The sequence below is a fragment of the Chiroxiphia lanceolata genome, chromosome 1 (genome assembly GCF_009829145.1).
Source record: "Chiroxiphia lanceolata isolate bChiLan1 chromosome 1, bChiLan1.pri, whole genome shotgun sequence".
NCBI classification, from domain to species: Eukaryota; Metazoa; Chordata; class Aves; order Passeriformes; family Pipridae; genus Chiroxiphia; species Chiroxiphia lanceolata.
The window spans coordinates 153,926,093-153,953,752 of record NC_045637.1 but is presented as its reverse complement, the minus strand read 5'-3'; the positions used below and the strand labels follow the sequence as shown (position 1 = coordinate 153,953,752).

Genomic DNA, 27,660 nt, shown 5'->3' with positions numbered 1-27,660 from the left:
TAATTATTCAACATGTAAGAATAATCAAGTCATAGACTCACAGAACGGTTTGGGTTGGAGGGGACCTTAGAGATCCTCTGTTTCCATCCACGATGCAACAAATGCAAGAGCTAAAAACCCATCCCTAAAATCTCCTCACTTGAACCAAAGCCAACCACTGACCTTCAGAACGTTCCTGTCCCCTCAGCCATTAACGCTTTTGTTCATTAATGGAATCACAGAATGGTTTGGGTTGGAAGGGACCTTCAAATCTCGTGCAGTCCAAGCCCCTTGCCAAGAGCAGGGCCATCTCAAACCAGGTCAGGTTGCCCAGATCCCCACCCAACCTGACCTTGGACGTTTCCAGAACACGTTACAGCTGCTGTGACTTCCCCAAAATATTTAAATCGACCTCGTATAAAGCCAATGTTTTTTTCTTTTTTTTTTTTTCATAAAGCACAGAGAAGTGAAAAAGGCATTTATTCAGTGGGTTTCTTTTGTTTTTAAGGAATCCCAAATACATTTCCATGCTTGGCTCTCCACGCAGATACTTTACAAACGGATTATGACGTTGCTGCGAGAGCCACGCTCACCATCACAACCCATCACCACAACAGTGGTGCTGGCTAAAAAATAAGAGTTATTCCAAGTCTGGAGAGTGGGGCAGACGCAGTTTAAAACCATTTATGTATCAGCATCACAGCTCTGCTGGAAAAGAGCCTTTAATCACCGGTGTTGCAACTCCGTGAGGTCACTGCGTCAAACACTCTGATTAACTACAGGTATTTGCCTATTTTATGGGCTTGACCACTAATGTGGTTGACTAAAAGCTGGAAGTATATTGGGCTTTTCTTGGTAGGGATGGGTCTTCTGATATTTAAGAGGCTTGGAGCTGGTTTGTTCATCCAGGGCTGCACCTTCTTTTGTGAGGTTTGTGACTCCTGGGGTTGTGGGGTTTTATTTGGTTCCATCAACCCTGCCAGAATGAGAAGGGTGTTAATTCAGGCTGGGCAGCTGAGGCAATTAGCCTGGCTTAAAATGGCAGGAGAGCTAAACTTGGTGCTGATTGGGATCTGAGAGCTTGGGATGAACCTCAGTGTGGGATGGTGGAGCTTCTTCCCTCTGTGAGCCACAGGGGATGTACAGCAGAGAGTCCAGGGTAGTGGTGTGCCAGGGCTGCCTCAGGGGATGGTGGGGGCTCCTCTGGAGATGGTCTGAGCAGGTCAACCACATCCCAGAGCAACTCAGCCCTCTGATACTGGGCTTCAAGCCCCCACAGAGCACAGCCCTGCTGCTCACCAACCACATGCCAAAACCCAAAACACTGGAGAGCCACAAGTGATCCAGGAGGTGCTGGGGAGCCAATCCTGCCCTCACAGCTTGAACTTAAGCTCTTCACCCAAGATAATACCCAAACCTGCCTTGAACTTCAGCTGCTCACCTGAACAAGTCCACAAACTGCCTTGCCATAAAAACTGATTGAACCCAACTGAGGTTAACCAGCCTGGGTTAAAGGTGCATCTTCTTTGGGTAGGATTTACCCTCTGGGAGCTCTTCATTTCTGGGTTTGACCTCTAAGCAGCTCTGTGAGACTGTGGGAATCTGCAGATCATGGGCACTTTGCTTCTTAAATGTGTTTACTCAACAGGACTCTGAGCCCCAGCAACTACAGGTTGCACTCAGCATTAAAATGAGGACAAACACAGCCCTTGAAATTTGAAGAATCCCTACAGTTCCTCCCCAAAATCTCTCCTCTCTAAACAAAATGGCATCTCCAAGATGAAGTGGAAAGCCTCTCTCAGCTCTGCTTTGCTCTGTTGTGCTCTCAGTTCCCTGAACTCTCTTTAGGCTTCCACCATCCCCCCAAATTAGCACCGAGGATGGTGGTGATGCCCACAGAATAGAAGTCCAACATGCAGACTGGAAGGAAAACATGCCAAAAATTCCACCATAACCAAGAACACAGCAGAGAAATTGCAAAGAGTCAAGAAAGCCAAGAGCATGGTGGGACCTGGGAGCGACTCGTGGGCAGGAGATGACATTTCTTATCAGCTTTGGCATTGCTGCATTGCAGGGTGGGACTGGGCAGTGTATGGGTGCCCCAACTCCAACAGCTCCAATCTGGCTGATTCCCACACCAGGAGGTCCAGCAGAGCCATGGCTGAATTTCTGAAGGGTAATCCTCAGCTCGAGAGCAACAGTGTGGTCTCCAGGAATAAGCCAGGAACCAAACCTGATTTCCTAAAGCCCACTGACAGCTTTCCACCCTCCCCAGCTTATATCCATTGTCAGGCTCCATATCCCATCCCCAGTTGCTTAATCCATTCCTTCCCGCCCCACTGCCAGCACAATAACACCCCACAGGGGAGACCCACCCACCAGGAAATCCTCCTTTAACACCCTCCAAGGGAGCAGCCAGATTTATCTCTGCCGTTGTTCTGGAAAACTAAACGAGGACTCATCTCTTCTAATCCCCTCTTAGGATTTCAGGATGAGGCCTATGCTCCCACATTAGCATATCCAACAGCTCCTACGTGTCACTGCCAGGCTGCTGCTCCACGGGGGCAAATCACGTCCCAACACACCCTTCAGGTACCCCACTATCTCCCTCTAAGGACACGAATCAATGAGCCCTTGCAATCACCTCATAAAAATTCCTGCAAATGAAGATTTGGCTTAAAGGGGCTGGAGGTCTTCCTGCAGGATGAGTCTCATGACTCATCCTTCTGTTGGAGAGTCTGGGAACTGCTCCTTCCGTGTGACACACGGCATTTTTATTGGCCTCGTTTTTGGCACAGTGGCTTCTTTGGTGGAGGCAGGAAACAGGCATCCAGTCTGAGGAAAATTTTGAGGTGTTGTAGAATCACAGAACCCTGGAATGGTTTGGGTTGGAAGGGATCTTAAGGTTCCAGCCCCTTGCCATTGGCAGGGACACCTTCCACTAGCCCAGGTTGCTCCAAGCCCTGTCCAACCCGGCCTTGGACACTTCCAGGGATCCAGGGGCAGCCACAGCTTCTCTGGGCAACCCGTGCCCAGAACTTCTTCCTAACACCCATAGAATCCATAATCTATAGATTCCTTTGCCATCAGGTTATAGGATCACCTGCAGGTGATGGGGCAGTCATAGGATGAGCAGTAATGGTTTTGAGCTGAAAGAAAGCAGGTTCACATTGGATATCACAAAGAAATTCTTCATAAGGATGGTGAGACCCCAGCACAGGTTTCCCAGAGAAGCTGCCCCATCCCTGGAAGTGTTCAAGACCCGATTGGACAGGGCTTGGAGCAACCTGGTCAAGTGGAAGTGTCCCTGCCCATGGCAGGGTTTTGGATCTGGATGATCTTCAAGTTCCCTTCCCACCCAAACCATTCTGGGATTCTCTGATTCTGTGCAATACTAATATCTCCCCTCAGCTCCTGAATGACGTTGCTCACTAAAGAGACTTGTTGGGCCATGTAACCTGCAAGCCCAAGAGTTTTTACTCCTCCCAGCAAACTTGGGAGAAGCATCTATTTGGAGGGATGCATTTCCGGCCCGTAACCATCAGAAACTTTGTTGTGCCAGCACAACTCCCAGCTTCAGTCCTGCAAGCCTTTTGCTGGCAAGTCTGGAACTGCACAGACCCATTTGCATGATTAAAGGTTTGCAGGACCAAACTGATTAGAAAGATTCAGCAGATTCTGCAATCAGAGCTTTAGCACAGATCCACTGGGCAAGGAGCTGGCTCTGGGTATGGAGTTGGCTTCTCCTCAGAGTAACTTCCACTGGTTTCCACCGAGAGCTGGAAGTTCTCAGCTTCTCTCAGGATTGATCTCTGCACCTGCAGAGCGAATTCCTGTAAATATTGTTGTGGTTTTAGTGGCTTTTTCTTTATAATATCAAACCCCAATGCTTTGATTAGAAATGGGGAGGTGTTGAGGAGGAGGAGGGGGAGTGGTGGAATCTGACAGTGTTTTCTGGCATTTAGTCCCTAATTGAAATATTCCCTTCGGGTATTTGAAGAAAAAAAAAAAAAACTAAAAAAAAAAAAAATTAAATTGGCCCAGATATTTTTTCATGAATAAGGCTTTAATTAAATTTTACATATTAAACGCACATCAGTCGGAATAGTTACACAAATAGCACGGGTGTTAGTCATGTGCAAGCAGAGGGATGATTCAGTGCAAGGCTGCCTGTGTCACAACAGCCTCTCCCTCCGAGGGCACACGCGGGGTGCTGAGAGGCAGAGGGAAATTAGCATGAGAGATGGGAGCGAGCGTGGAGAGGGAACGCATGAAAAAAAAAAAGCCGGGAGAAAGGCGATGTTCCCAGCGGGATTGGCAGGAAAGGGCTCCCTCGCTTACGCAGGGACCCGAGCTCCGTTCCCAGCTCTGCCCCCCTGTTACACAACAGCACGGCTCCCTTTCCCTCTTCCCTGCGCTTCCACCCCCTCCTTGGGTTCGCCCAGGTGGATTTGAGGAGTTCTCCTCCACGTCCACCTCAACCCCGGCCGGGGGACCGAGAGTAGAGGGGAGCGAGGCGTGAGGATGGATCGCCCGGGGAAGGGGTGGGAGCTCCGACCTGGGAGGTTTTGGAGAACAGGTTAGACAAACATCTGTCAGGGAAGAGTTTAGGCAGAGTGGATCCTGCCTTCGGGCACGAGGGTGCGAGGTCCAAGTCTGATATCTGTGATTTTTAAGTACTTCTGGAGCAGGGGCTGAGCCTGCCAGTGCATCTGGATGTCATAAAATAACAACAAGTGAGGGGTCTCATTAAAAATGTAAGGGTTTTTTTGTAGGAAAATAAATATTTAACACCGAGATGCACCTCTAATTACGCTGGCTTAACTTTTCTGCCACTTCCACTGCATTAGATATAAGTTATTCTATATATTTACACCAGGCCAAGAGCAGGATCAGGCCCCACGTTGTTCTGCTGCTGGCCAAAATATATATTTTTACTTTCCTCGATTTATTCAGTAACTGATTTGCATAGACATTTCCAAAGGGTTCTTGGTTTCTTTTCCTTCAATTATTTTTTGCACTTCACATGTCATCTATCCCCCACTCATTACACAGGGCAGCAGCAGCGTTGCCACCAAGGGAGCTCACATTTAGCAGCAAGAGAGGAATCTTTAGCAATTCCCATCCCAAGAGGCTGCAGGATGTGGAGCTTTGATTTCGTTGCTGTGAGATAGGCAGGGATGAAAGCACTGTGCACTGTCAGGAAACCCTTAAGGTTCTGGGTTGCTCCAGCAGTTTGGCAAATGCCTTCCCACTAAAGCCACCAAGGGCAGCGAAAGCAGAACAGGTCATCACCCTTCCTCCCCTCCAAGTTAAATTTGCTGGATAAGGAGCCATGAGTTGTTCCCACCAGCTCTGGAGAGCCCACACCCATATCCCTGGGGTGTGGATGCTCTTTAAGAGCCTGTAGCAGAACATCAGGTGCAAAATCAGGACTAAGATCCCGTCCAGTCCTCAGATATGAAGGCAGGGCTGATATAAGAGCAAACAGGTGAATTAACAGCAGCAAGAATAAGTGTAAGCTGGAACTGCAAGTTTTCTTGCAACTGGGCTGGCAAAGCTCTGGAAAAGCCTCACAATGTGAAAGAAAAGAAGCAAATATACGTAATGACATGTAGCCTGGGGAAGGGAATCTTCATCAAAGGAACTGTTATCATTTGGCTTAAAAGGGGTGAACCCAGAGACAGACATGGAAGCTGGATCAAACCCCACAGCACCTGCCTCCTCTTCCCACTCACGGCCCCTGTCTCTGCAGGGAGACTCCAATCCCTACCTGGAGGTTACTCACATTTTGGGTGCCCCTTGCTTGCCTTGCCTGGGAAGGCAAAAACCATGCTCAGCTCAGGCTGGAAGAGGTCTTCTCCATGGGGGAGAGCGTCTCTGCACACTTCCAGCTGGGAGAGAAAACAGCATCCCTCTAATCAGGGAGCTGGGTTAAGCTTGGGAAACTCGGGCAAAACAAGGTAAGCACGGGATTAATGAAATTGGCTTGTCTTGTGAACCCAAACGATGACTGGATGAGAATCTGGAGGTGTCTGGTGTCCTTTGCTTCTACAGCAGGTTATTTGGTTTTTAGGGTGTTTTTTTTAAGGTCAAGTTGGTACCTGATGCTGCCCCAGCTGTGCTGAAGTTCTGGTTATGGGAGGGATTGTAGCAGTGGCAGAACTGAGTCTTGACAACATCCATCCACAATTCTGAAACTGTTTTGGGGTCTGTGGCTCAAATATCTACGTGGCTCAGTGAGGAACAGAAACCATCATGTCTGAGAGCTTCTTCTTGGACTGAGAGAGTTCAAGAAGCCTTTAGATGATCCTCTGGGGCACGTGGTGTGACCCTCAGGATGGTCCTGTGCAGGACTAAGGGTTGGAATTGATGACCCCTGTGGGTTCCTTCCAACTTGGCATGTTCTGTGACTCTGTGGTGAAGGAACCCAGACCACTCTCCTAGCCCAGGCTGGATGTTCCAGCTGAAGCTCAAAACTGGAGCTCCTCGTCCTGGCAGTGAGAGCACGTGGCACTTGCCCACCTCAGGATAAGAACTGCACATCCTCCACCTCCCCAGGTGGGCACAGGCAGGTGGGTGCACAGCTGTCCATGACAAGCAGCCCTTCCACACTGGTGGGACAAGGCAGACCCTGTGTGAGCTGTGAGAGCTTCACTGTTTTAAATCACCACGAGATACAAGTTATGCCTATTCTATTGTTGTTGTTGTTATTATTATATATATTATTATTATTATTATTATATTATTATTAACCCCTGCCTATCATTTGACAGTGAAGCCAGTGGAAAACTTCCATGGATCTCATTTCTGTGGCCTTATATTCACTGAGAACTCAAGCTCCTTGTCTTATTCTGGGTGTGACATATTGCCAGGTGGCCTCCCAGCCGAGTATTCACCTTGTATGTTTTTGCTCAGCTTCCCAAATCAAACCAATGATGTTTTCAGCCCAGCAGGATGACAGGCTCACTCTTTGTGGCTGAAGTGAACCATAAACAGGACATTCTTTCAGCAGAGGGTGAGGTCTACCTTGAAAGCACTGTGGTGGAGATCCTTTCCTTCACTTTTTAAGCACTAGGACATGTTTCTCCCTATGTGGGACCAACACCAGGCTGATCACCAGTTCACAGACTTGTCAATGCACAGTGGTGTATGGAGGAAATATTTCCCTTTTTTTTTCACTTCTTCTGTTCTGATTATTCTGGTTGTGCCTTCTTAGGATTGAAAGGTTTAAGGGAACAGCTGTGAACAGTCAGAACATGACTGTTGGTCATAAAATACCAACAAGGGGAACGGACAAGAGGGAATGACTTTAAACTGCCAGAGGGCAGGGTGAGATGGGATATTGGGAAGGTGAGGGTGGGAAGGCCCTGGCACAGGTTTCCCAGAGAAGCTGTGGCTGCCCCATCCCTGGAAGTCCTCAAAATCAGGTTGGATGGGGCTTGGTCTGGTGGAAGGTGTCGCTGCCCATGGCAGGGGGGTTGGAATCAGATCTTTAAGGTCCCTTTCAACCCAAACCCCTCTGTGGTTCTGTGATAGGTGTTCCTGCCAAGGCTTGACCATGAAAGGTCTATGCTTGACAAAGTTCTGGCTCTGCATCCCCTTGGCCAGCAGACGTGTTCATGGAAGGTATAATTGTTTCCTTCCAAAAACAGTGCTGTAGTTGAGTTCTTAGGGTTACTCTTCTGGTTGGGTGAGGCAGTAGATTTGTTCGTTTGCCCACCTTTAGATGAGCTCCTTGAGGAGTGTCCTCACATGCCCTCCCTCTGTGATGGACAAGCTCACAACTGAAGACAACTTCAGACAAGTGTTCAATATATTAGCTCCCTTTTCCGCTGGAAAATTATACAAGAGCTCCAACTACAATCAGAATATCTGTCATCCAGAGCTTATCTGCTGACTTATAATTGCCTGTAAATCATCCAGGCTGTGTCTGGGGCTTTGCAATTTCCTTGTGCTGCTGGGTCTAAATAGATCTGAGATGCCCCAGCAGTGTCCTCGAGTGTTTGGGATTAGAAAGTGGGAAGATAATGATCCCTCTCCAACTCACAGGTGGGCAGCCCGGGCAGAGGAGCTGTTTGAGAGTCGTGTTTTGCAGGACTGAGCCCCTTCTCCCTCAGGAACCGCAGATCCAGCCTCCAAACCATGCTTCCTCTCACAAGCTATTTATAAAAAAGTGGCTTCTGTGCTTTGGGAGCTGCATAAAATTTTTCTGCTTCCCCAACTGGGTGAAACTGAAACCCACAGAAAAAAAAAACACACCAGATTGCCCAAGCCTGCTGCAGGGAGGTGAGCAGCTCCTCCAGCACCCAAACCCCCTCCCTTCTCCAAATTGAGCCTGCAAAGCAAAAACTTCTGCAAGCTGAAAAATTGCTTAATTGCCTCAAATTGATTCCATGGTTTTATTAAGATATTTTCCCAGCTCCATTATGGTTAATTATTTGTATTACAGTAGACTCTGAGGCCCCAAGCAGAGATCAGGGCCCCATTGTGCTAAATAGGGTACAAGCACATAATAACAAAACCATTCCTTGCCCCAGATAGTTTGCAATTATGTGGAGAGCTGCAGTGGAAACACACCACAGCTCGTGTGAACACCTTTTAGGAGAGGTTTAAATGGATTTTGAAAGCCAAAAGGGTCCCTCACGAGAGTGGAGCTGCTCCCTGCAGCCCCACTCTCTGAGCTCCAGGGGAAAAAGTGGAGGGAGAATACTGATGTACAGCCAGAACACCCCCCCACCTGGCTCAAGGCCTCATGATGGAAGAGGGGGAATGAAGAAGAGGAAAGAAAAGTGGGAAAAACTGAACTGCCTTCCCCTTCACCTCTGGTTTGTGCTTGGAAACTCGGCTGCGGGAGGTTGTTTCCCTGGGGATTTCCAGCCTCATCCTGCAGAGGCAAAGCTCTCCTCTGTTTAGGTAGATGTTAAGATCAGCACTAGCCTAGCAGAGACCCTGCCTGCTTCCTTCCATCCCCAGTGAGGAAGTGGAGCAAAAATGCAGAAGGGGAACCCTGCACTTCTTCTCCCCCCCCCACCCCCCTGCGCTGCCAAATCTCCGCGGCTGCATCTCGACCGTGTGTGGGAGACCTGGATTATCGAGGGGTCAGCAACGGGGGAGCTTTTCCACACCTGCAAGCGAGTGGGGAGAGTTTTGAGACCTCAGAGCCTTGCTGGATGTGATGCTCAGGGCAGGTCTTAGGTGAACAGGCAGCTGCTGATTCCAGCAAGGTGCTGTTTGTACCCCGGGTGCTGCTGTGTGACCTCGGGGACGCTCGGGAGGTGCCTTGCACCTCTCTGCGTTGCCCACCTCCGTCTTGTGCTTTCCCTGCATCACAACCCAGGGCCCAGAGGATGTGAAAGGCAGCAAACTGCAGCCCAAACCCCAGGGAGAAATCCAATTGTTTCCAAACACTAAGTTGAGGACTCAAGCGGAGCAGGAACCTCTGGAGATAACGCGGTGTCTGTGTGTGTGTGTGTGCCTGTGTGTCTGCGCGTAAAACAGAATCCCCCGGCTTTAGCAGGGCTTTGAAAAAGATCTGGGTGGTGATTCAAAATCCAGGTTATGACCTGTGACCTTTGGATGAGAAATTGTTGCCATTTAGGATGTGTTAGGAGGTCCATCCTTTTCATCAAATGCGTGTTTCTTCTTGCTGCGGGAGGCACACACCGGTATATCATTAACTCGCAGAAAAGGAGGCTGTAAAAAAGTTGATGGGGGACCTTAGCCCACACCCTGCTGGGGTCTGCTCCGAGCACAATATCCCAGCGACCATGAGATTAAGCTAAAGAGAAAAGTGAAAATGCTTTTCACGATTCACACGCCCTTTAGATTGTTTTATTAAACCATTTGAATAGGGATTTCCCTTTCGGCCGACAACGGGGCCCGGCCAATGCATAGTTCTAGGTTGCTATGACTTAGTTGGTGCTGGCTAATCACAAGTGAGGGCAAATTTCATATAAATATCTCGGGCCATTGTCAGCCTAATGCAGCGTGACAGTGGCAGCACAAAGGGGGATTCATTCACCCCAGCAGGTAATAAGGACGATTTGCCATACCAACCAGGCAGTCTCGAGGGGGGCTGTCAAATACGATCAGAGCAGCGAAATGGAGCCTCACATTCCATTCTCAGGTGGGCGAAGGCGATCCTTTTGTTCCACCATGTTGCTTCTGATAACAGAATACAATTATATTCTCTCTCTTTATTTTTTTTTATTTTTTTTTTTTTGTCTTCCCTGTATCCCATTGGGGCTGGTTTTGCATAGGACTCTTTGGGGCTTGTCTTCTTTTTTTTTTTTCTTGGTTTTTTTTTTTCTTTCCAGGCCAGAAGGGACCCCAACGGTCCTTTAACCTGGAACGCGCGCCGGGAGAATTTCACCCCGGTCCTTCCCCTGCTGCCTTTTCCGCCTTCCCCTTTCATTAAGGGCTCTGTCCTGCCACAATGAGGGCCCTGTATCTCTGCTAATAACCCCAATTGGCACACAGCTTCCTTTTGTCTGGAGCCTCCCAGGGACCGGCGGCTGTTGGGGAGACGAGGGCTCGGGATAATTCGGGGCGGTTCGAAGAGGACCCTGCTGGCCGAGGACGATGAAATATTCAGGAGGAGGCATTTCTGGGATGGCAGGAGGGGGTCGGGATCAGATGCCACCGAGTGTTTCACACATGACCAAGCCAACAGAAACAGACAAAACGTGCTTGCATTAAGCAGGGTAGGTAGGGAGACACTCAGGGTAATGATTAGATCAAGAGGGAGATAGGGAGATGGAGAGAGCGATAGAGGGGGGTTTGCTTTGCAGGTATCAGACCCGGGTTACTGATACCAGACTGTCCTGCTGATTTGCCTATCGTGGTGGTCTGGTTACCTGTGATCACCTGGGTTGTTTTGACAGTGGCTAATTAGGGAAAGCATTCCAGCCTCCAACCCACCCTCGGCTCAGGCTCACATGAGGGCTCAGACCTGCTCCCAGTGCCGACACACAGGGCTTCCAGGCTGCTCTGGTGCCTGGCAATCTGGCTCTACCTGTTTCAGGTAGGGCCTGAAAGGTTTGGAAGGGCTAGAAAGCTTTGGAAGTGTGAGAAAATTTCGCAAGTGCAAGAAAAGTTTGGAAGTGCAAGAAAGGTTTGGAAGTGCGAGCACGACGCTGGAGGTTACAGCTCTGTTGTGCTGAGTGCTACAATAACCACAGCGAAATGATAACCATAAAAAAACCAACAGAGAGAAAAAAAAAAGAGTAAGAAAAAAACCTCATCATTCAGATGTTTTAGGGAAACTTGGCCTTCAGGATTTTACAGGCTGTGTTAATCCAACCTCCTTCAATCCAACTTTCCCTCTTATCTGTATCGCCTTCATGTTCCTTGGCAGGAATTGCCCATTTAATAATTTCCCTCCAATGAGCTGAATCACAGCTAATCTGATCAAATGTCTTTTTAGGGCCTTTCATCTTCCCAGGGATGTGTTGACACTAGCACAGCTGGTTCAGAGGAAACAAGAACTCAATCAGAACTCCGTTCAAAACACAGATGGGACCCAAACCTAACCTTTCCTTTAAGATATGCAAAAGTGTGGTTAACTCCTTGTTATTATGCATTTGCATACGTCTTTGCATTTAGGGGCCTGGTTTTTAAATGGATAAAAAAGTCAAACAAACCCTGGAGCTGGATTTTGATGAGAAGCTCTGCAGAATCAGCTGGGCCCGGAGCTGGCACAGCTCCCTGTGAGGAAGGGGACAGGCTGTGGTGTCGTGCAGAGCCTGGAATGGATCCATGGGGCAGCTCCTGGTTGGCATCCTGGAGCCACCCTCCTCCCATTTCAGGGCTAGACCTGAAAGCCTTTATTACCTGCAGCCCCCAGGGACTGCTGTTCTTGCAAAGTGGGCTTCCCTAGATCTGGAGATAAACCCTCTGGGAATGCTGCTAAAGACCAGGGGACCTGAGATAAGTCCACACACCAGTCAGTGGCAGCAGGAGCTTGGGTTTTTTGCTGAAAGGCTCCAAATCACTCAGGTCTGCCTGTAAATCTAAACAGAGAATGGAGTTGTGGATTCCCCATCCCTGGAAGTGTCCAAGGCCAGGCTGGATGGGGCTTGGAGCAACCTGGTCCAGTGGAAGGTGTCCCTGCCCATGGCAGGGGTTGGAATGAGATGATCTCAAGGTCCCTTCCAAAACCATTCTGGAATTCTTTAATTCTCTGATTCCAGTCTTAGAAACAGATCTTTAAGGAATGGACTTAGGGATCCTTCTGCATCCAAGGGGTCCCAGGCAGCCATTTAGGCTCTGCTTCTGTCCAAAAGTTCCCATGCAATCAGGCTCTTCTGGACAAGATTCACAGGGATTTACATAACACTGGACACGTCTTTGTGCAATGCAGAGCTGCTCTGGAATGTCCTGGAGCTACCACAGAGTCCTGTAATGACTCTAAGCCCAGATGAGGTGCTGATTTGAAAGTCTTCATGTGGCAGAATCGTGGAATAGTTTGGGTTGGAAGGGACCTTTAAAGGTCATTTAGTCCAACCTCCCTGCATTGAGCTGAATGATCACTCAGCACCTGCACAGCTCAGCAGAGAGGCAGCTCCAGGTCCTGAAGTTCTCATGGAAGGCCCTATGGATAAAGAGTGATCCAAGCATAAGCATCACTCCTAGGGCAATAAGGAATCATGGAATACTGGGTAGGAAGAAAAGCCATCCCTTTTTTTCCTCTCCTCTGCAATGTTGGAGGCCGAAAGGACGCCCAAAGCTCAGGCTAGAGAGTGTGAGCTGAGCTCTAAGTCCATTTATTTGCAAATGGGCAAACTAAGGCAGAGTTTTGGAGTTCCTCATGTCCAGAAAGGCACCTCATGCAGCATTTGTATGCCACTGGGTGAGGCAGCTCCCAGGCTCTGAGCTTCCCAAAGCCTCTGGAGTCTTCTCAGAGAAGCCACAGGGACCTCCTGACTGATGCTGCCGTGGTGGAGCAGGAAACCAGGGTCAGGGCACTTGGCTGCTCAGTGGTTTAGGCTTGGGAGTGACACCAGGTAAGGAAATAAAAACTTTAAGGAAGCTCAGGGCCTCTTCCTAAAGATTTGATTTGGAAAGTATTTTCCAACATAACTAGGATGAACCCAGCACATGCTGGGGAATTTGGGAATGTGCTCTGTGGAACAAATCTCCCTCCCCCAGGAAGCCTGACTTGTCCCCTCTTTTTAAAATCCTTGTGTTGAGCACATCCAAGGCCGCAACTTGCTCCTCTCCACCTTTCCAAATGGAGGGAAGGTGTGTTTCTTTGAAAGCAAACAGCAAGTGGGGTACAGGTGCCCCCTTTCAAGGAGTCAGGGGGTAACAGGGGAGGTGTTGTGGTGCTGCAGGAGACCAGCAGTGAGGAAATGTGAGGATGGGTCAGAGGAAATACAAACACTGGAAACAGGGACCTCTCCAGCAAGAAGCTGAGGGAAGCTTGAGGCTGAGCCAGACAGCTTATGTAAAACCCTTCAATTGGTTTATCTGATATGGGATCCTCTATTGCTACAATCCAGAGGAATGTGGGGAAACTGAAGCTCGGCAGCCGCCGAGGCTCTGCCAGAGCCAATATTTGTTTCCAACGTTCCCAGTATTTTCCCCACGAGCAATGTCAGGCTCCCAGCAGCCGTGACACCTCTGTGATCCTCCTCCTCCTCCTCCTCCTCCTCCTCCACGATGGGAACAACACTTGTTCCCCTCCAGCACTTGGGCACAGTCTGTGCAGCGTGGATGGATCTGTCAGCCGGCGTGTGCCAAGGATTTCCCTGTTCCCTGCCTTCCCTGGTGCTGTGCCAATATTTATAGTTCTGATTGGCAAACCATTTCCTTCTTTGTGATCATTAAAAAAAAAAAAAAAAGGCATTTTAACTTCCCCTCCCCCTTTCATTCCTTTCCCTGGGGAGAAACGTGTCCCATGAAGATGTGAATCCTCATTTCTCAGAACCACGGAATGATTTGGGTTGGAAGAGACCTTTAAAGTTTATCTGGTTCAGCTCCCCTGCACTGAGCAGGGACATCTCCCACTAGAACAGGTTGTTCAAAGCCCCTTCCAGCCTCACCTTGAATGTTCCCATGAATGGAACATCCACCACCTCTCTGGACAACCTGTTCCAGTGTTTCACCACCCTCATAAAAAATTTCTTCTTTATATCAAGTCTGAATCCACAATTTTTGTAGTTTAAAACCATTACCCCTTGTCCTGCCTCAACAGGCCCTACTAAAAAGTCTGTCCCCATTTTTCTTCTCAGCCCCCAAAAAGCATCACAAGGTCAGGGACATCATCTCTATGTCCTGAACCCCCAATTTTCGGCTTTGAGGGATCTGCTGGTTGCCCAGTTTAGCAAAGACCAGCTGGGCTGAGGACTGGAATCTCCTCTGCTGGAATCTGGGACAAGTGAGTCTGCACTGCCTCTCCTGCACATGGATTTTGGGGCCAGCAGGCAAGGCCGTTCAGTTCCTATAAGCCCTCAGTGTTTCCTGCAAATGCTTTTCCAAATCCTGGGAGCTCTGACTCACCAGTCCCACTGGATTTCACTCCTGCTGTTCAGAAAGCAGCTTTGCCTGCAAGGCTGTGAGGGCCTAAAGAAAGCTCCTTCTCCCAGGGGTCATCATCTATTTAACAACCGCCGAGGCGCATTTGGTATTAATCTTTTTCTGATATTCTCCTTTTTCATCCGAAGAGTGCAGCACAGCCTTCCTTTCAAAGCCCTCCTGGCTCATCTTTCACCATGGAAGTGTTTCTGGGTGACCCTCCCCACGAGGGAATGGCCCAGCTCTCCTCCCAAGCCCCTCGATGGATTCAAGGAGGAAACCCCAGTGTGCTGACAGCAGCTGGGTTGTCCTCCTTGTGCTGCAGCCAAAACCAAAATTCACTCACTTGAGTCAAAGACTGGGCTTCCAAAACTCTCAGAATTCTCACTTCTGAAATTCCTCACCACCTTTCTCCACTGGATAACCCCTTCCTCCCCTGCAATCCCCACGTTGCTTTAACATGCAAGAAAGACCCCAACCAATGCAATCAGGGGAAACTGGGCTGTTAGGACAGGTCCCCAGCTGTGCTGGCTCCAAATACCAGAATCATCAGTCTCTCCCCACTTCTATTTCCAGTTTTTTGGGGGTTTTTTCATTTATTTGGTCGTTTTTTTTCAATCTAGAGTCAATGCAGTGTCAACTGCCGTGCAAATCCTAACTGACAGCTGCGGGTTTATATCCCCGGAGCCAAGGAGGGAACTGAAACCCTTTCTCACATTCCCTAAGTACATGCCCTACCAGACAAATGTTGGAAAGACTTTACACCTTCCTCCCCTCAGAGATGGGTGTCTGAAGTAGCTGATGCAACAGGGCCCTTTCTGTTGGCCTTTAGCTTTGTAAAATGAAGCTCGGAGAAAGCAGCACGACTCCTCCCCACAGTCCTGCTAAGCCAGTGTATTATTTCCTCCATTTTACTCCATTTTTTGCCTCTCCCAAGAGCACCCAAGAAGTTGGTGGTGTCAGAAATTCAGGGTTTACAGTGTCCTCCCTAGTGTGGAACAGGGAGCAGGACCCTGTGTTCGAGAGGAGACGTGCTAATGATGGCTGGGAGGAGTGGCTGAGATGTGGGAATTCTTTCCTTCATGGTTGGGGCAATTCTGTTCTTTTCCATGTTGCTTATACATTATCCAGCCTAAAGTGCTTCACTCCAAGGTATATGTTTCAAAGAGGATGGTGGCAAGGTCCTGCATTGTTGGGGTGGGAGGTTTGTCTCCACAGAGCAGGGTCAGGAGTTGTCCTGGAAATATCAATGTTCCTTTTGCAAAGGGGCTTCCACACCTTCAGGAGAACCACCCAGAAAAGTAACATGAGTAGAAACCCTTAAAAGAGGATCCATCTCTACTGCTTGGCTGTCTGGTCTCCAGCTGCTGAGCTCTGCTTCCTTCTGTGCAAGATGACACCTTCCTTTTCTCTTTCTTCTTTTTCTTTCTTTCTTTTTTTTTTCTTTCTTTTCTTCTTTCTTTTTTCTCTCTCTCTCTCTCTCTTTCTTTCTTTTCTTTCTTTCTTTGTCTCTCTTCTTTCTTTCTTTCTTTCTCTTCTTTCTTTTCTTCTCTTCTTTCTCTTTCTTTCTTTCTTTTCTTTCTTTTTTCTTTCTTTTTTCTTCTCCTTTGTCTCTTCTCTTTCTTTCTTCTTTTCTTTCTTTCTTCTTTCCTCTTCTTCTTTCCTCCTCTCTTCCTACCTTCCTCCTCTCTCTCTCCTTTCCTTCTTTCTTCTTTCTCCATTGCCATTGTGCAGGAGGAAGGAAAGATTTAGGGTGTCAGGAACAGGGACAACAGGGCTCGTGTTATGGTATAGATATGGTAAAAGGGACTTTTAAGCTTTTCAAGAGCAAAACAAACCATTATATTCATCCTCTTATGTCCCCTAGTCCTTTTTCCCACATATCTGGGATATCTGCCCGACCTGGGGTTAATCATTTAGTCATTCAAGAAGGATTCAGGGAAAATAAGTCACTGTCTGGGCAGAAGAACACAGGAGGTTTCATGTATTGGACAGTTGAGATATTTATACAGTTATTCATTTGACTTCCTCACCCACAACCTGATGACCCTCTGCTTGTCTCCAACACCTTCTGCCTGCAATTCTGAAGGCTTCAGTGAATTTAGCATTGCAGGCACCCGAGGAGATAAGCAGGATTGTCCTCAGGTGCACAGATAAGGAACCAGAAGCTCAGACTGACCACAGGATTTGCCTAAAGTCACACAAAACAGCCCTGTGAGAGCAGGAGAGCAAATCTCAGGTCACCTCATGCTCAGGCCCCTGAATTATCCCGTTGATACTGCTCAGCTGGGTGTTTCTGCACCTCAAGGTGTTTTTTGCTGCTGAGACGTGGTGGTCAGAGACGTTCTGCACAGGATATTCAGGGCACATTCAGGATCTCAGATTCACAGACTGGGCTCCTCAGGAACCAGTTTCCAGAAGTGACCAGTGAATTGGAGACCTTTGCAACTATAAAGCATCCCTAAAAGGCCCTCTGTAAGTCTCAGCACCTTTCCCACTGATATTCAACCCCTCCAAAAAGGGTCCAGAGCAGGGTACCTGGAAGCACCAGCCACCCAAGCCCCCAGGGCCTGCAGGGAAACTCAGGAGCAGGCAGGAATTAAACAAGCTGAAGCCAGAGCTTCGGTGACCTTGTGCTGCGCCGAAAAGCAAGTGGTTAAAACGCTCTTTGAGTCAACATCCCCGTGAGATATTAGCCCCTATTAACCAGACGACTTTCCAGAAGCTCCCTTCAAGCCCTAACGAGCTGAGTGTCTCCTGCTACCAGAACCACCCAGTGAGGAATGAGGCGACCCGACAAATACGCGGCGCTTTCCTGCTATCTTCGCTAAATCTCTCGCATTTTTATATGGCACCTTAATAACCCCTCATTTCCATTACAAGTGCATGCTTTCCCTCGGCTTATCTCCATCTCTTATCCACTCCTGCTCCATTCCTGCAGCCACACCGCCCCCGGCTACAACCTGGGGAGCTCCGAAGAGCTCGGCAGGGTCGGGTCTTGCTTCGTGACGGCAGGACAGTCCCATAACTCGGGAGGTGGCAGGACGTGATTCACCCGTGGCACCTCTCCATCTGCGTCAGGGCTGAACCCGGTGCCTTAACTTTAGGGCAGAAGCCGTAAACCCAGTGCCCTAATTCCGCGCGAGTCATTAAGACATCTGCGCTGCAACTTTCTCAGAGACAAACTCCTCACCTCGCTGCCCCCGGGGCCAGATCTCGGCTCCTTTGCCCTGCCTGCCCACATTCCCCAGGTAGTTACGATCAGATACAACCTCTTTGCTTCCTGTTGTGCGCTGTTAAGTGGTGGCTGCGCTCCACCCCAGGGGTGGCTGCATTTCAAAAGCAGGGGAGTGATTACATCGTATACAAGGCTGTAAAAGGCACCGGGCTCTTTCTGGGAAGAGAAGAGCTCGGGATAATTGGTGCTTCTCAAGGCAAATCCTATCAGTAGCCCCTCGATGCCCTCACCCTTTTGGTTAAGGGCTAAACCGGTGGGAGTTTAGGTAATGGACCTGAGATTTAGGACTCGGAGTTCCTGGAACTGCTTGTTCAGCCCTGACCAACTCCCGGCAAATGCAGAAATTCTTCAGGCTGTGTGGCCTGAAGCCTCCTGGGGTTTGGTGAGCTCTTCACCTGTACAGAATCGTAGAATTGTAGAATCCTTAAGGTTGGAAAAGACCACTAAGGTCATCAAGTCTGAACATTAACCCAGCTCTGCTACATCTACCAGTAAATCGTGTCCCCAAGTGTCACATCTACATGTCTTTTAAAGCCTTGCAGGGATGGTGGCTCCACCACTGCCCTGGGCAGCCTGTTCCAATGCCTGACAACCCTTCCAGTGAAAGTTTTTCCTAATATCCAACCTAAACCTCCCCTGGTACAACTTGAGGCCATTTCCTTTCATCCTGTCACTTGATACCTGAGAGAAGAGATCGACTTCCACCTGGATCCAGCCTCCTTTCAGGTAGCTGTAGGGAGCAATGAGGTCCTCCCTGAGCCACCTTTTCTCCAGGCTAAACATCCCCACCTCCCACAACCACTCAGTTGTCCCTCTCTGGACAAGCTCCAGTCTCTCAATGTCTCCGCTGAGCTAATTCAGATCCTGCTGAATCCAAAATCAGATCCAAGACCTGCAAACTCCCAAGCCAAAGCCACCCCTCCCATATTGATGCAGGAGAAGGCTTTCTACACAAACACCATGGCTGTAGACACCTTCTTTTCAAGGCACAGGGGCTCTCCATGGCATTTGCAAACATCAGTTCAGCACCTACAGCACCTTCCCAATAAGCCAAAGGCCTTGATCAGGTCTCTCCTGAGCAGAGGAAGGGGTGATTCCCAAGAGATGGGAGGTAACCTACCCAAGCAAGGTGTCTTAGCCACTCCAGGTGTCAGGTAGAAGCACAACATCTTTGTTTCTAAACTGGAGATACCTGGATTTGATGGATGGACCACTTGGTGGATAAGGAATTGGATGGATGGTTGCACTCAAAGAGGTGTCCAAGTGGATACCAGTGACAAGTGGCGTTTCTCAGGGGTTAGGTTTGGGACTGGTGTTTGTCAGGGACATGGACAGTGGGATGGAGGCACCCTCAGCAAGTTTGCTGATGACACCAAGCTGAGAGGTGCATCTGACGTGCTGGAGGGAAGAGATGCCATCCAGAGGGACCTGGACAGGCTGGAGAGGTGGGGCTGTGTGAACCTCATGAGGTTCAACAAGGTCCTGCACCTGGGTCAGGCCAATCCCCAGGATCACAAATACAGGCTGGGTGGAGGATGGTTGAGAGCAGCCCTGAGCAGAAAGACTTGGGAGCATCGGAACAAGATGATCTTTAAGGGACCTTCCAACCCAACCATTCTGTGATTATTGACAGGGTTTCAAGATCAGTTAGGCCACAATGGGAGGAGGTGGAAGGTGTGTCAGCCCTTTTCTGGCCCAGCACTATGGATACCCTTCCAGACTGTAATGACATTTAAACCACCAGCTTATCTGAGTGGCTTCTATGAGAAGCCTTTGCTTCTCAAGGACCCCAAGGCTGGTCAAGCATCCTTGGAGTGATCATATGAAGCTCTCCACTCCTAAAATTTGGGTTCTGGATCCCACCTGGACTTAGGCAAGTCTCAAGTCCTGTCAAAACCAGACTCATCTGTTCGTGCTCCAAGCTGAATTTCAGTCAGGAACTGCATGGTCATCACTTGCAGGATACTGGGATCCTCCAGGCTGGACAGATGCTGAACAAGGGCTTTTCAAAATCCACTGGGGACCTGAGGGTTTCTACATTTTCCTATTTTTTTTTAAGCTCTAGCCCTTGGTGACTTATTAACCTCCCCGTGTGCATAGACAAACATGTTCCAGGACATTGCTCATACCTTCAGCTTGTAAGTTCATGCACGTTATTTCATTTGCATGTTGTTGTATTTGGTAGTCTTCCCAGAGCAAAGCTTAAGTTCTTGCTTAAGCCTTACAATCCAGCCAGGACTGCTTTGCAGTCTTGATTGCTCCCCGAAAACATGTTGACTTTTTTTTGGCTTGGTGTATTAAACTCTTTGCATTAGTAAAGCCTGGAAGCATCTGGAGGGTAAAGATTAAGCCAAAATGCCCAGGGAAAGCTCAGATCAGCAAAATACGGTGCAGAGAAGGTTTGGGTTGTTTTGAGTAGTCAGCTGATACAGAGCTCAGTAGAAGTTGGTGAAGATGCTTCAGCTGAAAATGTGACCTCGTGCCTTTGGGATCCGTTCACATTTCAACACTGTTGTAGCAGAATCATCTGAAAGGTGTCAGAAACAACAACGATTTCTTGGATAACTGGTCTATATGCAACAAGGTGAGCTCCTGTGGGGAATGCTGTAAGAGGTTAAAGGAGGCCAGTTATCAGAACTGTTGTGTCTGCTTTGAATTCCCTCGAGGGTTTGAGAATAGCCCTGTTTATGGCAAAAATACCATTTTACCGAAGCCAAAAAGCAAGGGGAGATTTCTGAGTGTGGTGTTGAACTCCAGGGTCATTTTCTTATGAGTGAAGAAACCAAAACTGGAGGTATGGGAGAAGAGGGGGAACAAAACCTGATCTTTTGGTATATTCCCAATTTGCAAAGCAGTTTGAAACATTTGGCTTTCGTTTTGGCACAGTGTAGAAAAGCACTGGCATCCAGGAAAGCCAGGCCAATGCTGAGCTCCCCTTCCCCACCCAGCTCCACCTTGGATGAAAGGCTGTGATGGAAGGTCTTCACAAAGACTAAAACTCCTCAGCCTTTAGCCAGGACATCCTCTGGCTGATCCCCCCACCAACCTGAGGCAATGGGCAGAAAAGGAAAGCTCCTTTCCAGTCCCCTTAATTAGGCAAGTGAGGAAAACTTTGGGCAGGTGCGAGATGCCATACACTGAACACTGTCACTGAGAGAGGACACACCCCAGGGAAAGGAAAGGTGGCCTCAGGATGGAAGGTGAGGACAATGTTTAGTTTACACAGTGAGGAGTGAGGAACTATCCGTCCATCCTGGCGTTTTCCTCCCTTCCAGCCATCAGCAGCTCTCCCAGTCGAGGAAGAGGAGGTGCTTTAACCTGGTGCTGGTCCCACCACTAAGGGTGGAGGCTGTTGTTAAGTGTAGACCTGCATTTTCCATGTTGTGGGAACACACCCAAACTCTGTGCATCTGAAGCCAAGCCCACAGCTCAGGGTATGGCCGTGTGGTGCCCTGACTGCAAAGCACCATATGGAATATTCCACATGCCCCCTGAAACTCAGGTTTGCCCAGCTTTTTGTTGTTCCCTGGCCCTTTCCAAAGACCTTGGGATGACCCGAGTCAGAACTTCTTGGCTGACCTCAGTGGCCTTGAGTCAAGCCCAGTCCTGCCTGCACAGGAACTTGTTTCCTAGTAAAAGAAAACGTCTTTGGAGCAGGTCCAAGCCAGACCACAGGGAAGAGGAGAGTTTCCTGGCCTCCTGCCATGCCCTGGAGAGAGGAGACGTTCACAGGACTGATCAAACCCGCGTGTGGTCCCTCATTCCCTGCTTTCTCTCTCCCACAGCCACCAGGGAATCAGCCTTCGTCCACGCCATCGCCTCGGCCGGAGTGGCCTTCGCCGTGACCAGGTCCTGCGCCGAGGGCTCCGCCACCATCTGTGGCTGTGACACCCGCCACAAGGGCTCCCCTGGGGAAGGCTGGAAGTGGGGGGGCTGCAGCGAGGACGTGGAATTCGGGAGCATGGTGTCCCGGGAGTTCGCGGACGCCCGGGAGAACAGGCCCGACGCGCGCTCGGCCATGAACAGGCACAACAACGAGGCCGGAAGGACCGTAAGGACTTTGGGTTTTTCTCCTTTCTCCATCTGCTGTCAGCGTTTTGTTTACCTGCCTCGTGAACTGTGGGAGGGGATTGGAGGGGGAATGACCAAACCTAAATCTGGGCAGATTTACATCTCAGAAAGATAATACCTGTCCTGTAATAGGTCACCTCACGTCAGGGAGGTGATCGATGGAAGTGATCTGTGAAAGCTCCGGGTAAATTCACCCACCCAGATGTAAATGTCTGCCTTGGAGTCAGCTGTCCAGAGGTCTTTTGTAGAGAATGGATCTGGACAGGTCTAGGGTGGGATTTCATCCCAGCTTGGTGAGGCCATCATCAAGTGGTGGACGCCCATCCCTGGAAGTGTCCAAGGCTTTGAGCAACCTGGTCTAGTGGAAGGTGCCCCTGCCCTTGTCAGGGGGGGGAACTGAATGGTTTTTAAGGTCCCTTCCAACACAAACCATTCTGTGATTCCATTATTAGAATAAATAATTCAATTATAATGCCCTAACTGGGCCTGCTGCCATCCATTGGCTGTAGGACATCTGAAGTTGAGATGGGCCAGGGCTCAGGGGGTGGATTCAGCTGCTTAAGAAAATGCATTTTAGTATAAGCTGAGATATCCTGAAGTATCCAACCTGTCCTTGGAAAGACAGTGTGTCTCCTGCAGATCTGCCATCCTGGGGCTGGTCACAGAATCACAGAAGGGCTGGGGTTGGAAGGAACCTCTGGAGATCATCTGGTCCAACAAATGACTTGTGATACCTTTGACACTCAAAAATGGCATTAAATGCACGTGTTTAGACAACTAAATCCTAGTTTGAGTGCAATTGTCCATTCCCATGGGATCATCTCTCTGCTTTGTAGGCTTGAGGAGGAGAAAAAAGGAGACCATTTCCCACCACCCCTCTTCTCAACACTGTTCTATTTCCCAGGAAATATTGAAGAAAATTAGAGGCAGTACCTCTTGATCAACTTAGACCATGCCCTAAAGCTGGTTTTACTTCAAACAACCAAGGGAAAAAAAATGTGTCAGGGAAAAGAAAGCACAAAATCTTTCCCCCATCACAGTGGCTGCCTCATACACAGGGAATCTTTTCCCTGGGTGGAATAATCCCAGTAAGAGGATATTGTTTTTTTCATCTCAAGAATAATCCATAAATTCCAGAAGAATGTATTTTGTGGGAAACAATTTGTGAAACTGAAGCACGAGGTTCTTGCTGATGGAGACCAGGATGCAGCTTCCTGAGATATCAAAGAACAGATTAATATGGTCTCGTTCCCTCAGCAGAAGGTCTGGCACATGTCTGGGAGGACATTAGAGCAAAGCCACCACGGCTGTGCTGTGCAAGGAAACAACTGTTCTCAGGCAGACTAGGACTTTGGTGTGAGCTCCTCAGGTGGGCACCATCAAATCCCAGGGGAGTTATCCCCCCTCACACCCCAGCAGAGCCCTTGGAATACAACTCTTGGAAAAGAAATACCACCAGAAACCAAAACTGTCTCCAATGTAGACAACCACAAGCAATGATGTGGTTTCCCCCAGCTCTGGCCTTATCCCAGGTAACCCCAGATATTGTGCATTGCTGGTGGAAGTTTCTGGGACAGACATGGGACAAAGAGGACTGTGGAGAAGATGTAGAGAGCGGGAAGAAGGGATTTGCTTTTAAGTGAGAATCCTTGGAAAAAATGAGCTTTGAGCAACATCCCTGGTGATCACAGGCCTGCAGAGGCCTTTTCCTGTAAATCCTTTTGTTTGACACTGAGTTATTTTAGGACATTTTATAGGTGTCAAAGGATCTAAAATCCTACTGGTTTATAAAGCATTTTTCCATTCTCACCATGCCTGCACTCCTGGAGTAGCTCTTCCAGGCCTCCATGCCCAAGTGTTTCCAGCTAAACCCGAGCCAAGGCAATGTTTCATCCCAGTTCCCATAGGAACTCCAGCCCTGCCCCTCCGCCAGCAGTTTTGATTAAGTTCAGCGTGATTATAACGACCAAATGTTGTGGTTCCCTCTCATTGCTAATTACAACCTTTCTGTGGCGGGTGATACTCCGTAAATAACCCAGGAAAGCACCTGGTGAGCACCAAGGTGCTGATTCATGGCAAATCTCTTGGCCTCAGCCTGGCACGAGTCTGTTCACGTACCCAGAAATTTGCTGATCAGTCTGAAAATGCAGATTTATCAAGCCTGTTGCATAAGGTCGTCTCCCACCTCGGAATCCTGGAGGGCAACACCTCTGGAAACGTTAAACCTAATTTCATAAGTGGTGTAAAAACAAGTAAACTTCTGGGATCATATCACCTTTGTAATTGCTCCAGGACAGTGTTTTGTGTGGAAGTTTGAGCCTTTCAAAATCAGAAGTTGGGCTCCTATTTTTTTTTTTCTACTGAAATGGTTTTAGAAAAATCATAAGCCTGGCTTAAATACGGCAATAAGTGATGTTTTGGTTTTTGGATGTAGCCACAGCAAGACTAGAACCTTGTTTGCTTAATTAAACATAAAACATACGTAAAAGGTAGGATTCTGTTCTAAGTAAAACACAGAATTCTGTTCCTGATAGTTTGGGAAATTTCACATTTCCTTAATTTCCCATGGAATAGCTGCATATTTATTTATGAAGACATTGTTTGAGTAGTTTTGTGTGTACTTCACTTCTCTGCCAAGGTGTGCCTGAATTCTTGGGTGACAGCACTGCAGTATTCCCACATGAACATGGATAAGACAGAAGTTAATACGCTCAGGAATCCCTTCATCCCCTGGTGGAAGCTCTTGGTAGATGCTTAAATTTGAGATGGAATCAGAAGTAGTCACTGAAAACAATGAAGTTGCAGAAGCTTTATCTTCCTTAAGACCCAGCATCAGAGCAGGGCATTGACTGGGGGATGAGGTGATTTTTGTTCAGGAGTGTGCAAATACATGAAATAAGAATATATGAAATACGAATATAGGAAATACGAATATGGGAAATATGAATATGTGAAATATGAATATATGAAATAGGAATATGTGAAATATTCATATGTGAAATAGGAATATATGAAATATGAATATGTGAAATAGGAATATGTGAAATAGGAATATATGAAATAATTTATAATTCCTTAGAAAATCACGGCTAAATATCAGGGTGCCATAAGCATTTTGATCACAGGTTAACGCCTTTCCTTCTCCTTTGCCTTTCCCCTCTCTTCCAGTCCATCATTGAACTCATGCACCTCAAGTGCAAGTGTCACGGCCTCTCGGGCAGCTGCGAAGTGAAGACCTGCTGGTGGTCCCAGCCAGACTTCAGGGTCATCGGGGACTACCTCAAGGACAAGTACGACAGCGCCTCGGAGATGGTGGTGGAGAAACACCGGGAATCCCGCGGCTGGGTCGAGACCCTCCGGCCCAAGTACAACTTCTTCAAGGCTCCCACCGAGAAGGACCTGGTCTACTACGAGAACTCGCCGAACTTTTGCGAGCCCAACCCCGAGACGGGCTCCTTCGGCACCCGGGACAGGATCTGCAACGTCACTTCCCACGGGATCGACGGCTGCGACCTGCTGTGCTGCGGCCGCGGCCACAACACGAGGACTGAGAAACGGAAGGAGAAGTGCCACTGTATCTTCCACTGGTGCTGCTACGTCCGGTGCCAGGAGTGCATACGAGTCTACGACGTCCACACGTGCAAATAAAAGCAGGGGAAAAGGACCCCTTCGCCGGGCTCCGAGCGGAGGAATGGATTCGAGCCTACTTCCTCCGAGGTTTGCGGGCGCGAGAGAAGTCAACTTATTTTTTTTTGATATTAAAAGAAATAAAAACTGGGAAAAAGAAAAAAAATAAAAGGCAAAAAAAAAAAAACAAACAACAAGGCTAAAACTGGTTGGATAGAATAGGTCTAAGGACTTCTGGCCTATCCTGAGGTACATCTGGCAGTCACACAAGTTGTGCCCCCAACGATGCCTCCAGTGGGAGAGCGGCTTTTCAACCAACAGCACAGAGCTGGGAAGAAGAGCACGAGCAAAAGCATGGATTTGCTCTGCTCTCACCCACCTGAAGTGACTCGTGTGATTAAAGTGTCCTTTGAAAGACTTGCATCTTCCTAAGCATCTCCTTTTCCCTCAGCCAGGCAAGAGGCTGTGATGGACAGCAGCACTGAGCTTTCCAAGAGGTCCATCTCCATACCCAAGTGGCCAGACTCTGTGTGTAATATGAGCAACAGCAGCAAAAGAAATAAAAGCAGATAAATTAAATTTTTTTTATTTTTTTTTTTTTAAAAGAACATGACTTCTTTGCTTGTGTCCTGGAACCAGGGAAGTCTGCAAGTATATAATAGAGTGGGCAGGCCCTTTGTGTGGAATTTTTAGCTTAGTAGCTTCTGCCAGATTTGACATGGGATTCAGTGACATCTGGAAAAAGGGGAAAGAGGGAGAAGAAGAGGGAGAGAAAGAGAGATAACTGCTGGTGGCTTCCTGCCAGTGCCCTGTTGGCACACAGGTGATGTGCATGGTATGGAAAAGTTCAATGCCTGACACGTGAAGAGGACTCGGGGGGGTGTGTTGAGAAGGAGACAGTCCCACAAATGGGGATGTTGCTCCAGCTGTGGCTCAATCAGCCAATGGGTCTTCCTTGGAAACACACAGTGCAGAGTGAATCTCCTGGGGTCTGGTGTGGATCATCCATCTCCTCAGCATCCCAGCTTGTTTCCAGAGGAAGAAAGGGAAAGTGTTCAGCCTTCCTGACTCGTTAGAGAATCCTGTCACTAACAGTGACACCCACCCTGCACATCATTCAGGCTGCCCTCAGGCACTTAGGAACAGCTTTAGACCACAAGTCTGTCGTCAACATGACTCTGAAGGACCGATGTCACCCATTAATTTACACGATGGTGAACCAACCCACCCTCCCCACCACAGCCCACGAGCTGGAACAGTCTCACACTCAAGCCAAATCTTGTTCCACACCTGATTTCTAGAGCCACTCCCACCTATAAAAGTGGCACAACTTAAAATGGACAAAACCCAGACTCTGAACCAACCAGAGTTCGGTAAGTTTGGACACGGAGCCAAATCCCAGCTTTGCAGTGCTGGCCCATCTGACTCCACATCCTTCCATGCTGCTCTACTTCTGATTCCAGATCAGGATCACCAGTTTACACAAACAGGTCTCACCTCCTCTGTGGGCTTCAGGACTTCCTTCAGTGGGTATCAGGCATGAACTCAGCCCCATCACCTTGGGATTTTACAGCACTGTCACCCTGTTTGAGTGGTCAGTACTGGCACGAGGGAGTGGTGAACCAGGCGTGGAGTCACAGCTTCTTTAGCCTCAGATGCACTTGTCCTATGTCCTCTTTGCTTTATCCATGCTTTTGGGTTTCTATCCTGGAAAAAGGACAATGGATTGGTGTTTACTCTTTCTCTTCAGTACAGGAAGGGAAACAGGGCACGAGCCAACTCCCAGAGTCCCCTCATGGCAATGTGACCGTGGCTGTTGCCTGGTTCACACCTGGATGTCTGCCTAGAGAAGCCAGAGTGCTCTCCCCTCCCTGCATGTCAGCTCATTCTCGGGAACCAAAGCAGGGAGTATGCAGAAGAAGGGAACAAACAGATCTTAATCCCATCAGAGGGAAAACAGGAGGAAATGATGCCTCCAAGGGCTGACCCTGAGTCACAGCGTCTCCTGGGACTACTCCTGGGCTGGTGCAGTTTATGCATCACTCATTTGTCTCAGGGCTGTGCCCGAGGGCACAACCAAGATTTGCTTATGGATGGAGGCACTTCTGGCAGTGATTTTCAAAAAAAAAACAACCAAAAACAACAAAAAAAAAAACCCCAAGCATCAGTGAAATGAGAGCAGAGAAACAGAAGGGAGAGGAGAGAGGAGGAGATCAACAGGGGCA

The 27,660-nt window shown here is 48.6% G+C and overlaps 1 protein-coding gene across 1 annotated transcript in view; it reads left to right on the top strand.

Annotated features, from left to right (window-relative positions):
* Positions 1-26,299, top strand: part of WNT3A (Wnt family member 3A) — an 88,236-nt gene extending 61,937 nt beyond the window's left edge. Inside the window, 2 exon segments of the mRNA XM_032713353.1 lie at positions 21,523-21,788; positions 24,977-26,299. Coding sequence (XP_032569244.1) covers positions 21,523-21,788; positions 24,977-25,456 — 746 coding nt within the window. The 3' untranslated portion in view covers positions 25,457-26,299.
* The last annotated feature ends 1,361 nt before the right edge of the window (positions 26,300-27,660 follow it).